This window comes from Bombus fervidus, chromosome 9, assembly GCF_041682495.2.
Source record: "Bombus fervidus isolate BK054 chromosome 9, iyBomFerv1, whole genome shotgun sequence".
NCBI classification, from domain to species: Eukaryota; Metazoa; Arthropoda; class Insecta; order Hymenoptera; family Apidae; genus Bombus; species Bombus fervidus.
Genome location: NC_091525.1, coordinates 8,374,955 through 8,388,507, shown reverse-complemented (window position 1 = coordinate 8,388,507; position 13,553 = coordinate 8,374,955). Strand labels below are relative to the sequence as shown.

The 13,553-nt window shown below is 33.9% G+C and overlaps 1 protein-coding gene across 9 annotated transcripts in view; it reads right to left on the bottom strand.

The window, feature by feature from the left end:
- Positions 1 to 13,553, bottom strand: part of Rab3-gef (Rab3 GDP-GTP exchange factor) — a 41,826-nt gene that overhangs the window by 27,052 nt on the left and 1,221 nt on the right. For 7 of the 9 annotated variants that reach the window (XM_072011121.1, XM_072011116.2, XM_072011118.2 and 4 more), the window contains exons 2-13: positions 9,330 to 9,552; positions 8,688 to 8,856; positions 8,332 to 8,497; positions 7,665 to 7,845; positions 7,326 to 7,483; positions 6,410 to 6,710; positions 5,511 to 5,840; positions 4,675 to 4,707; positions 4,193 to 4,305; positions 2,554 to 3,248; positions 1,851 to 2,083; positions 1,118 to 1,312 (exon numbers count right to left, since the gene is read on the bottom strand). In XM_072011121.1, the coding sequence (XP_071867222.1) occupies positions 1,118 to 1,312; positions 1,851 to 2,083; positions 2,554 to 3,248; positions 4,193 to 4,305; positions 4,675 to 4,707; positions 5,511 to 5,840; positions 6,410 to 6,710; positions 7,326 to 7,483; positions 7,665 to 7,845; positions 8,332 to 8,497; positions 8,688 to 8,856; positions 9,330 to 9,425 (2,670 nt within the window). In that variant the 5' untranslated portion in view covers positions 9,426 to 9,552. The remainder of the gene's footprint in view (positions 1 to 1,117; positions 1,313 to 1,850; positions 2,084 to 2,553; positions 3,249 to 4,192; positions 4,306 to 4,674; positions 4,708 to 5,510; positions 5,841 to 6,409; positions 6,711 to 7,325; positions 7,484 to 7,664; positions 7,846 to 8,331; positions 8,498 to 8,687; positions 8,857 to 9,329; positions 9,553 to 13,553) is intronic. The other 2 variants (XM_072011119.2, XM_072011120.2) reach the window with 2 other exon arrangements.

The following is a 13,553-nucleotide window of genomic DNA, read 5'->3' as shown; positions in this document are numbered from 1 at the left end:
GTGATGTTATAAATAAAAAAGATGACTAAGTAAAGATCACACAACTCTTCGTAGTCTGACTTAATTTGTTATTAAATTATAAGGCAAAGGGTTAAAATAAGTTAAGACCGATTGATCGAAAGGATAATTGATGCTTTGAGATGAAGGTTTATATTACATACAGCTTTGATGAAATGTCATAGAGGTTGTTTACTTCAATTTTGTGACATTATAATTTTTGAGAATGAAAAAAAACCATGCATTTGACCTAATTTATTCGTAAAATATTGATACGATAATAAACATATCAATGAACTACATTGGGACAGTTTTATCAATGAAATGTTTTGTAGATTACATACAAATAATACATACAAATGTTTTTAATACCAAAACGATTTAAAAAATGCTTTAAATGAATCTTAGGAGAAAAAGAAATAAGAAAGAAGAAGAAATTCCCACTACAGAAGTAAAAACCAAATAAATGGAAAGGAAAAGATGTTTGAATGATGAAATTCTGAAAGAAAACACTAGAGAAACATGGAAGAATAAAGAAAATCAACACTATAGAATTGCAGAAAGAATCAACAGATATCGGAAAATGAAAAACATTAGAGATACGGGAAATCTATATTATAAGATTCCAAGAAAAAACACTAAAAAGGCCTCAAAAAATAAGATTTATACTTCGAATTTTTAAAAGAAATCACTAAAAAAGCATCGAGAAGCAAAAGAAATCTATAGCATATGAAATTCAAAGAAAAACTCCTAAAGAAGTTTCAAAAACTTAAAATAAATTCATACCACATACTTAGAACAAACATTGAAAAGTGAAAACTTATCCAAAGAAAAAGAAATTATTTGAGCGATATCGAACATCGAACGATAGATGAAAGTGAAAATGAAATGAAAGGGAATCTTCGTAACTGGTTTATGTAGCTCGATAACGAAATGTCAAACGACCATGAAAAAGAGGGTTTTCCATGCTGAACACATCGAGTGGAAAATCTGCTGCTTTTCGATGATATACCGCATGCAAAGTTCAAAACAACATCAAAACAGAAAAAAAAAAAATCGATAGAAAGTAGTCGACAGATGTTACACCAGTCAATAGACCACCAATGAAGGATGAACTCACAGGAACGACATATCTACTGACGCGAGAAGTCCTGTGGGATGTGGCAGGACGTTCGCTGTCGCCGATGCTCGGAGTCGCTAAAGAACGTCCCTTCCCTACTCCAAACTGTCCTACTGAACTTTGTGCGCTCAGGATTGTGCGTGGTGTTATCGTGGACGCTGAGTCTGACTCAAAGCTACCACCCTCCTCTTTATCCTATGATTAAGCACTTTGTTAGGACGTCGAGCGTAATGAGGATACTTTTATTTTGTCGATAGTTTAGCAGTTTTTTAACAGTTGCTTCGTGTTGGAGATTGATACGGGATGTTCTATGTATAATGAGATTCGTATAGATAGAATGATACGAAAGAAGAATTAAAAATTATAGGAGGAAGATAAGATTTCAGGTTCCTCCTTTTGAATAAAAAGATTTAAGATTTTGGAGTAAAGATACAATTTTTAACTCTTTTTTTCTTATTACTCCGTAGTAAGGATAAATTTAGAAAATAATTTTAGAATGATCCTAAGCAGAAAATTAAGTATGCTAGCGACCGAAATTTCATTTGAGAATGAAGTACCATTATGTGCGAAGTAGGAGTCAGGAATTTAAAAAAAGAAATTAATCTAGGATTCTGTTACTCTGGTAGATTCTGATGGAAAGAAAATTACTATTGATAAGTGTAGCATTAATTGAAAATTAATAACAATTAATAAACAGAATTAAGTATATATATATATTTTTAAAAATACTCACATTGGTTGAACCTTCTTGAACTTTGGGGTTTAACTCGAACTCAGAGTCCCTGTTGAAACTAGGACTGCTTAGATCACTGTGACTGGAGGAAGTGCTCGTAGGACTTTCTGGCCTCACTGTCGATTCTTCCTCTACTCCAGGATATCGCAATGAACTGGGTGGATCGTAAACGTTCTTTGGGTCTACAGACAGGGACATTGGTTGAGGCTGCGCCGCGTGTGAACAATTGTAGCCTGCAAAACAAATTATATCCGATTAAGAAATAGAATTATTAATGAATTAAATTAAAATTCATTCTAGATTCTCCTATGATTCCATCATTAGAATATTTCACATAAGAGTAAACAATCCTAATTGATGTTACATTTTTTCCGATTTAAGTACGAGCCTTCTTAAACATTACAGCTCTTACCAACACTCCTTTACTTCCATTTCTAATAATTTCAGTATACCAGTTCTGTCAAATACAAACGATTCTTTAAAACGTGTTTAACTGCAGATGTTTGTGTAAATTCATGTGTTGTGAACACAATCAAAGAAATGGGGAATCGAAACTTATTTCACTTGACCGAGATTTAGCTACATAACTCTAAAACATAAATACTATAACAATCATTTTCTACATTAACATTGCGTTTGATTACGTTTACACTACACATTAAATAAAAAAAAAATTATTTATTTGTTAATTACGGCTACTCACTTGGAGACAAGTCGGACGACACCATCTCGGATACAAAATCGCTCAGCGACGAATAAGAGGAACTCGTACTCTCAGCACCTTCCGAGTCAGACCCGCTTTCGTCAGTCGGTTGACTCTCGTGTTCCTTCATCGCCTTCAAAGCGTTCGCCAACGAGCTACCATTGTCCCAAACTGGGAAATAAATAGGTTCTAAATTCGAGGCGTACCACTTTGGCTTGTCTCCGATTTGAGCTGGGTCGAACACCCCTGTTTGCACCCTCAAGAACGCGACGTTGCTCGGAGTAAGCGACCATTCAGCCAAAAATTCCACCGCCTGAGTTCTAGCGAACTTATTCAAGAAATGGCTGGTCCGTGGCCTTGATCGGAGAAAAGAATTGATTTGAAAGGCGACTACAGGCCTCGGATATAGCCTGAGTGTCCTCGTATGCTCGGTGAAGTTCGCCAGAAGGTTCTGAGAGTTGAAGAAACGCACCATGGCCACTCTCGTAGCGACGTCTACAGAGTCCACGTCGTTTCCATAAATGAATGGGTTGAAAGATTGCATGGTTTGGGAAGAGAATGGTTTTTGAGGTGACGAGGAACCCGCCGACTGAGATATGGAGGAGCGACGATGACCGGAAGCCGCGCTGGTTCCTGGAGAACTCGCTGGACTCGGATGATGGTCAACGCTAGGTCTGTGCTTCATTGACGACACACTGTGAAGAATTGGTTTAATTGTAGCAAGAGTTAATTGCTTTGGTAGTGTCAGTATTAGCAGACTGCGAATGTTCATGAAAATTCATATTTTTATGAATTGCAATTGAAGAAATGGCACTTAAGCAGAAGTTTGCCTCACTCTGATAGATATTGTTATGGTGATCAGAATACTTCGGATATTCTATTTCTGCCTATTATGAATTCTGCGCATTTTTTCAATTTTAAATTTTCTACAAATTTTCTTATAATTGTCTAGTTATTGGTCTCTAAACCTTCTCTTCTTTAAATTCAATCCTACTATTTTTATTCGTATTGATTTTATCGCATTCGATATTCAGTTGTGAAACATTCTCTTTTATTCTGTAGGGTGAAAGAATAGTACAAAATAAAAATTCAATCAGCAGTAAACGCATTAACGCGCTTCGTATTCAGGAAGGTATAAAAGAAAGTTGAAATTGATATCGAAATAAGAGTAGATGAAAGCTTAAACTAAAAGCATAGAAACGGTAAATCGAAAAGAATAAAGATTGGAACGAATAAAAATAGAGATAAAATAAAGAAGGGATAAGAGGCAGCAGAAAGAAACATAAGAACGGAAAGGAATAAAATGTTTAACTAGAAGAAACTAAACATTTCTTATCCACAGTTTTTACGTTATTAATTACAAAACATTCGTTGAACAAGGTGGAGTTTCTTTTAAAAATCATGACGCTCTGATAAACCAATGGACGGTAAAAATTCATGAAAAAATATATTGAAACTTTTTGAACAATCTAATATATATACAACTATAGAAATATTACGAACTATTGAATTTAACCTACTGGATTGGTACCCATAAAATATCATTATCATTATTATAATAACACTCACTATAAAATACGAAATATGGTTCAAGGGTTGCAAAAATAAAGAAACTAATAGGATTAATAAAATTGCCAACCTTAAAGTGGACAAATGAGAAGTTAGGCTCTCCCTTCTACTTGGAGCTTGCAGAGAAGTCCTCGGAGAAGTGTCTTGCGAAAGTGTTTGCGGAACTGACATACTAGCCATTGCCTAGAAAAAGAAATACCATGCCATAAGAAAAACGCAGAATAAAAATACAATTTTCTAGATATCTTCCTACCAAGAGCTCGCGTTCGAGAATTTGTCATATTGTTTAAGCAACTACGTCTACTCCGTCTATTCTATAACTATGCTACACTTCCTACATCGTAGTCTCTAAAAAGCTTCCGGTTCCTTCCCTTGAAACGGAAATAACAAGTGCTCTGTATCCTCTAAGGATGAATAATCAAATAAAAAAATAAAATCTAATTGTCGTAGGTATATGAGGCAAAATTATTCCATGCCGCTAACTACAACACAAGGAATGTATCACCTATATATTTATGGTTCATGCAAAGAGTGGATAAATGAAATATTTACACCAGAGCCGGTTTGGTCCATCAGTTGCATTGCCTGCGGAACCGATTAAACGAGGAATGATTAAATCAACGTGGTTCATTGTCAATATTGTTGTGTACCGTAGACAGATATACTAGAGTATATTTCGTCTCTTTTTCTAATTTTGTCATATTAACTCCTTCGCAGCTTTGATATGATATTACATTTTAACATTAAAGTCACAGTAATAGCCTTATCTTTTATAAGTTACATATTGGGTAGTTAAGACTTAATTTGAATTGTTATATATTATTAATATATCACGTATATTGTATAATAATACAATATTATTGTCATCCAATGTTCAAAGATTTCATTTACGTATATAAATAAGAATTGTGCATGACTCTGAGTGAATGTTATCAACGAAAATTTTCAATTATTTAAAAGCAGTGCTGCAGAAATATCTCAAAATTCTCCAACAATAATCAGCTTCACGACTTTTTAATTCTTAATTCGTCAATTCGTAAAATTTGCAGTGTATAGAATTTTCCTACATACTTTATCGTTTATACATACGTACAAATGCATGCGCTTAAACATATAATAATAATAATGAGTATACATATTGTACGATTGTACTAACTTATGTAATGTAATTGTAGTCGTTAATGACCTATATTAGTCGATGCGACAATAAATTATAAATTTTCCTATATAGAAACCTACAGGAATATCTCGAAATTTATTTGCAATTAACTTTGGGATTATTTAATTTTTAATTTTTTTAAATTCTTTAGTCTTCTTTTTTCTTAATCCTTTATTCGCTAGGCTGCGAAAGGGTTAATCTTGATCGTTATAAATGTCTATTTATTTACCTGTTTCAAGTGGTTCTTTAATACGGTGCCTTCTGGTTCGGGTAATGGGGGCAATTGATCACCCAGACCAGTAGGTGCGTTTATTTTATTGCTGTCTAGATCCACTAGCCAAATGTCATCGGGCATTTTAAAGTTCGTTTTGAACAATAAAAAAGTAGCGGGTATTCCGATAACAAATGGTGTAGGTGCAAGCAACAACTGTTCCGCGCAGCTCATGCACGTGGGTAACAATGGTATCGCGGGGAACATATACTCCAGAGGATAAATCATCGTTACGAACGCCATTACGGACATCGACAGGGCATTGTAGTCGCGGGATTGCAACACAATCTGTAAACAAATATAATTTATTCATCGATTAATTCCATTTCCTCTGTTATCTTTATTCGCAATATTATCAAAAACGTAAGAGAATGAAACTGAGAAATTTAAAAAAATTGAGAACTACTATGAATCAACCAAGTATACGGAATCGAAGTTATAATAGTAAATTATTTTTATCATATCGTAGAAGATTAACTTTAAAACAATCGTTAGAGAAAGAATGAGTGGAAACAAGGAATGAGGTATAAAAATCAAACGTGGAAATTCTCTAATTGTTCTGAGCAACGTAGTAAGAATCTTCAGTCTAAATTATCGGATTATTGAAGATATAATTAGGAAAATCAATTTCTTTAAATTTCTTATCCTAAATTTGAATAAACAGAAACGAAAATCTTATACAGGCTGAAGATATTTTACAAAAATTCAAATCTTATAAATTACACTAAATATATTGATTAATACCTAACGAAGAATTCGTCAAAAATGAAAGATACGCTTGGAAAATTTTCTTTCTAAAAAAAAGATCACTTTCAAGAGAAAATAATTGTGATTTACATGGTGAAGAGAAAGATTACCTTGTGCTCCAAGAGAATCAACGTGAGGACCTTCAAGCATATGTCAACGCCAAGAAGTTCCAAGGGTAGATGCAGAGGGAAATCAACGAGAGAAAATCTAGTGTGGTCTGGGAGTGCAAAACAGAGTGGTGGCTGCATACTTTGCGACACGATCTCGACCTCGACGCGTGTCTTTTCCGGAACAGGTACAGGGCTGCTTAACAATCGCAATATCCACGTCTCGATCTCTCGGACATCGTGTAGCACTATCGATGGCGTTCCTTCCAGTGTTTGTCCCGTTAAAACGCTCCACACGGTGTCTCTGTTAAAAATCGGCAGACAGTTTCTGTTTTTAAGAAACTCGTTCTTCATTTATTTATTCATATCTTAATTGAGTGTTTAAAAACAATTGAAAGTTGCGTTAATCACCGCATTAAGAATTGGAGTATAATACAGTGCAATACGTATAATACCATAATATAAATATATGTATCGTATGTAGAACAATAGTTCTGAAAGAAAAGTTGCTTGAAGCGAAGACTCTCGAGCGAGGAACAAATCAAAATAACTAAACAAAGAAGAACAAGAAGTATTTCTGTTAAACTTTTAACATACTTTTGTATCTCCTACTCAAACATTCGTCACAAAGAATATCATCATTTCATTCTTTCAATGAAGAAGTTTCATTTCCACCGAGAGTCATTAAAAAATGTTTGTACTGCAATCCCTACGTTTATAGTAATACGCAATCGACAGACAAAAATAGAAACTATCGTTAACACAACCGACGCGATAGGAAACGAAGTAAGATAGGAACAATGAAATAGAGGCACGTACAAATAGCATGCAAAGTGAGATTTGAATATTCATAAGGAAGAATTAACGAGTGAACGCAAGTGGATGTAGTAAGTTTGCTATTTTAAGGATTAATCCTTACCTGTTGGTCTGCCGGGAGGCACCGACTTTCTGCGGTGAAGAACTCTCGTTACACGCATCGATGATCTTCTTCAAAATGAAAAGGCATTCCCGGAACATCGAAAAGAACGGATGATGGGAAATGATACATAACGACGTCAGCGAATGATTTCGTGTCCTCTGGAAGCAAAATCATGAAATAAAGATATGGAAAATAGGAACAATTATTGATATTTGTAACATCAACTTCGTGTTATTATTATATAAATATTACTTATATATTATTATTATATATTATATATTATATATTATATGTTAGTTATATATTAGGTAAATGATACAACATTTTTGACCAGTTTACCTGTCGTCTGCGTGAAGCACGTGGAGACGGAGAATGGCTTCCTCCACTTTCACTATCTCCACTCGGTGCAGTGATACCTAATCTCGGTGCATTCGGTATATGCGAAGTGTCAGAGTCCCTTCTGCTGCTCGGGCAATCTTTTTCTGAGTCGCTAGGGCCCACTGCACTGCTCCTATAGTCGCTATAAAGAACAGCTAGAGATACAGTCTTATAATTGGGAAAAATATTCTCTTTAATTAATCAATACAATCAGCGTAAACGAAAATGGTAAAAATATCCGATTAAAAATGTTGGAGGAATATTCCTAAAAGAATTCTTTCCTATTTCATTGATATTTCCTAAGCTTCCACTTTTTTGTAGTCTAACTATAAGTAATAGCTGAATCTCGATTTTCAGTCTTAGGAGATTCAACGTTTTGTAATACGTTTAAATGTTTAAATGTTCGTATAATATACATAGCTGTTAACAACGATTACGTAGTTATGGATCTGAATTATAAATTTACTAATGAGTCTGATATTTCACCTGACCTTTCAAGTCGATATCTCGCAAATGAGAAGAAATAAATGGCGTGAATTTTTAATTGTTCGAACAAGTGTTGGTAACTGACAGAATGGGTGTAGTTTTCGGTAGTAAGATTATGATAAAATGATGTGTTATATTTCACCTAGAAAAGGCAGAATCTGTGCTCTTTTCCATGCTCTTTCTCCAACTTTCCCTTCGAAACGTCGTATTGTACTTGTCCCTTTTCATCGACACTCCACTCCCGACCGCAGCTCCTACCCTTTCTATTGGTCGATAAAAATTCACGCAGATACCATAGCGAGTTCTCCCTAAAATAATATCGAATAAATACAGTTAAAATACAATATAAATATCAAGAAACCAAGCATTTTACGAATTATATTTATTTGATTCTAATCGCAACACTCCTGCGTTTATTTTGTTTCTCAAGGCTCCTAATGTTGGAGTTAATTCTTCGAAAGATTATTTTGAGAAGCGCAAAGGAAAATCATTGAGTACCGGAGTCTTTGTCCGTGAGGGTGAAAGTGAAGGATGTGGCTTCTCGTAAGGCTGTGCGTTTTGGGCCCACGCTGGTGCAACCCTCGGGTTGGCAGAAATAAACCATGTCCAGAGGCAATGGAAAATCTTTGTGATCTTCCACTGGATATCGTCGCAGCAACTCTGGAACCTAAATAATCATAATACATTCATGAACTTTCTAATTAATAAAATTCTGCACTATTTATATGCTTAAGACAATTGTATCTTCTGAATCATCTTTTCTCACTACTTTTCACTTTCTTTTAATATACAAATATTTCTCTTCCTTATTTGAAATTCCTTTTTCCACATCCTCGCATTGTCCTTTTTATCGCTGGTGTTCTCCCTTTGATATCTTTACGCTTCTTCCTTTTATCGCTAAAATTTCCTCCTTTGTACACTTACATCATTTTCTTTCTATTATTAGAATAGTATTCCTTTATCACCTCCGCACCACTTCTTTTTATTGTAAAAATTTCTCTTTTATTTCTGTCAAATTTCTTCGTTTCCGCAAGGTTGTTAAAATGTTTCTCTACAATCTCCTGCGATAGGATCGCTTTCCCTAATGCTTAATGATAAATAATCTTCATAGTTATTACTCGTTTAAAGAAAAATATGTACCTGCACAGGCTGGCGAGAGACTGAGGGTAATCTGGCCCCCACAATGGCGAGATAATCCACCAAGCGGGGGCACAAGTGCTTCTTCTGTATATCCATCGCTGTAATTTACAGCTCTGTCACCGTTCTGTGCAATGTGTACGGATCATCTGAGCCGTCGACCTTTCGTCACGATCGCCTCCTGATCGGTTCATGGCTATATCATTTTTCTCTTAATCTTCCATATCTGAAAACACGCGCGAATCAATAGCTATCGCAGAATTATATTTCCTCTGAAAATTGAGTTCTATTTAATTTATCCTTCTACGCTAGATCGCCTTGACATCCTACCTCCTACTTCGGTTTTTAATTAATTTCATCGATTTTAACACTAACGCACCAGTCAGATAATCGACATTAAAATCATGTTTTCACAATTAATAAAAATATCCAACTGTTACTATCATTTTAATCTACTGTTATTTAATTTACAACTACTATTGTTATTATTTAGGTACCTGACAAAGATCAATGGTTCTAGTGTCAAAGAATTTCTCTAAAAATTTTTCTAATTTGAATTCTAATTTTATTCTAGGAATTTTTTCTAATTCGATTTGAAGGAACTTTTCCAAGTTTATATTACGACATTTTTGTATTAATGAATATTTATATTTAGGAAATTTTTATCTTCCAGAATTTTTTAATCCGACCAATTTCTATTGCGATTATTTAATTTTATTATCAGGGAAATTTTTATCCATGAAATTTCTATACCAGAAATTTCTGTTCGTAACAATTTCTATCAACGAACTTCTGTTCGCTGAAATTCGTATTGACCAAACTTTTCTTCGCTGAAATTTGTATTGTACCAAATTTCTATCACGGAAATTTGCATTCGCCGAATTTCTATCATAAAAGTTCCACTTAATTTCTGGAAATTCATGCTTCAAAAAATTGTCTACTGCAGTTCCTATTTAATTAATAACTGTATCGATACAATAACTATATAATAACGATACAATAACTTCTAGAACAATTCCTATTTAGAGAGATGTAATCCTTACACTTTCTAACGATGAGGAATTTTAAATGCGACGTAAAATGTTTCCAACTTAATTTAGAATTATGTGTCTCGTTTGAGATACACGTAATAAATAGAAAGAACGGATTAGACCATGGAACATACTATTGCCCGTACTATTAATTGATAGTACGATCTAATAGTACGTGAAACAATATTTGGAGCACGAGGCTCATTGATTTCTTGAGCTTCGCGACCCATATTGGGTTAACAAGAATCACAAAAACGCTTGAGCACTGTACAAGGTTTAAGCCGAGCATAGCTTCTCTGAAGCAATATTTAGGTGAAGATCCCTTAAAAAGGTTCAAGCTTCTAGGTGACATTAACATTGACAAGATTTCCACGCCCCTGAATTTTCTGTAACTTAAACATGATCTGTTAGAAAACCATTAAAATACGTTAAACATTCTCTTACAGTTCGAGAAACGAAATTTTTCTTAACGTTTAAATAATTATTCCTGCGACATCAAATAATAATCGCGAATTGAAAATTCCTACAGTCCGTAAAATTATTAAAAGCGTATGAATTAAACAAAAGAAAATAACGAAACATTTGTATTTACACCAAAATTATTATTGTTATACCATATAATTAATAAATAATGATAACAACAATGAGGAACGACATAATAACATTTTGAACGATACCGTGACTCACAATTTGCATAACTTAAAAATAGGAATTTCGTTTTAAGAAAAGGATAATTCACAATCGATATATCCCTGCTTAAAGAATCGCACGAGCTTGCGCGGAATAATATCCTCAAGTAGATGCCAAAAATATTTTCCCGTCTTTTCCGTCTTTCTGACCTACTTTTTCCATTTAATTTCGTGGTTTGGACGCTCGCAAGTTTCTTTACGAGTTGTGAGAAAAGGATAATGCGTTCGAAACAACACTTTCCGCTATAGAACGTCCCGTTTCCGGTCCGTTCCGTCACCTCGAGCGAGATAAATTGCAATACGAGATATGACGGTGTCGGTACTATGCTTGAAAATTTACACATACAGCTTGAACATTTCAACAAAAATTCAAGATAAGAAGACTCAGAGAAATTCTATTACAAGAACTGATAACAAATATTTGATTTGTACAATTGTAGGAAAATGTGGAAATTGTGCTTACTGAATCGTCGAAAATTATCGAAAATTGTTAGTGCGATTCATTGATTTACCCTCGTTAGAATAAAGCTACGAAATTTCAGCAATCTGTCGAGTAATTGCGTTAGATTCCTCTATATCGATCGGGGGGCAATCAACGAGTCGATTTAGCAATCCTTGGCTCGTTTCTCGAGCATTTTCATTTATTTTGCTCTGCATTCTTTCAAGTTATTTTAAAAATTTCAACATTACATTTTGCAGACAACTGATAGACAAAAAATAAATCATCACGACAAACATGTTGATCCGTTCCATACCATCGGTTATTGCCAATATCCTTTATTTCTCTTCTACTATTAATTATTTCTCTGAATAACTGAATTTTCGTCTATTATATTCTATTTTTTCTTAGACTATTTCAAACTATGAATCCTACCTTTTCAAATAATTAATAAGCAAGGAATTGATATGAAGTGATGATAAATGTATTATGAATCATTCCAACAAAATTCGAGAAGAAGAATTTTTAATGAAAAATGATTTTACATATGAGTTGTAGGAATTTGTATATATATATATAATAAATATAATTGAATAGAAATAAAAGAGAAGTGAACAAGAGGAAATCGTTCCAAGCGAATAGACCAGTTCACTTCTTCAATGGACGAATCCACGTTTCCACGTTCGTCCAATTATTTCAAATCAACGTTTCAATACGAATCAAACTACAGAGCATTTTTTCTAACGCAATTCACTACTTTATAAACTTCTCAGCATAGAAACACACGAAAACGTAACAAATAATACATATGACCGAATATGATCAAAGATTATCATGCTTCATCCCTTTATGTTTTCACCCTTTCCAAGAATTCCCAGCTAATATACCACTGTGATCGGACAAAACACGTTTTAGCACACAAATCTACACCTACGACAGCAATTAGACTTCGCTCGATCCATTGATAGTAAAATCTTGATCAAAAGCCCATGGAACTATGCCTACCATGGAAATCACCTAACAAACCCTTAAAATGGATTTGCAAAATCAAAGCACATGTAGCAACATAGTTCACATACATAATTGAAGCTTTACTCAAATGTTTATATACAGGTTGACGTAAGGTAAAATAAGTGGCCTCACTTTGGTAACGTATTTCACTCTGGTCTAAATATGAAAAATTGTCTTATAAATATACATTTGTGATAATAATTCGATATTTGCTAAAAATAATTCGAAACTCCTCAGAAGTCGGATTATTATCGCTTGTAAAAAATATTTGAAACACGCTAATGATTTCCTTGCAGAAGAAAATAATTGTCAGGAATTTTGAAGGAGGCAAGTGTTTTTCGATCTGTTACATATACATTTATATATATAATGTTTTATTTTTAGGAAAAGTAAGACACCAAAGTGGTATCATTTATTTCACTGTTACTCTGCAAACGTAATTTTTATCCACGAATTTTTTTGCAAAATGTTATTCAGATAGGAACGTTTCTAATAAATTGGAATATTTCGTTCGACCGAGCAATTTTTCAAGATATTTATATATCGAACTACTTCCACTTGCAAATTTTGTAAGATCAATTTTTCAATACGTCGATTTGCATCGATTTGCGAAAATCGATTTGCAAAACGAACATGTAGCACAGTTCCAGGTAACAGAAGCTTTACAACGTTCTCGGACAATCTTCTATACATAATTCTCCACTCGTATCTCTTCATTCCAACAAATTTTTTCAAAAGCTCATAGAATGTAGGATAGAAATCTTTCATCGTTGGATATCATCATCGAATAATGATTCAAACGAACGCGTCAAGGAATGCAACGTTCCTAACATTTCATATCGTTAAAATTCAGCAAGTTTGATAATACAATACATACAACCGTGATTATTTCATTATTAAAAATTCAGAAACTTAATAAATTTAGAATAGCAAAATTTAAACGGATTTAATAAATGCGTCGTTGCAATGCCAGCGGGAAACGACGCTGTATAAATCCACCAGCTTTGCGTTTTCAATATTTTCCAACTTGTTCAACGATATACCATTAATTTACTAA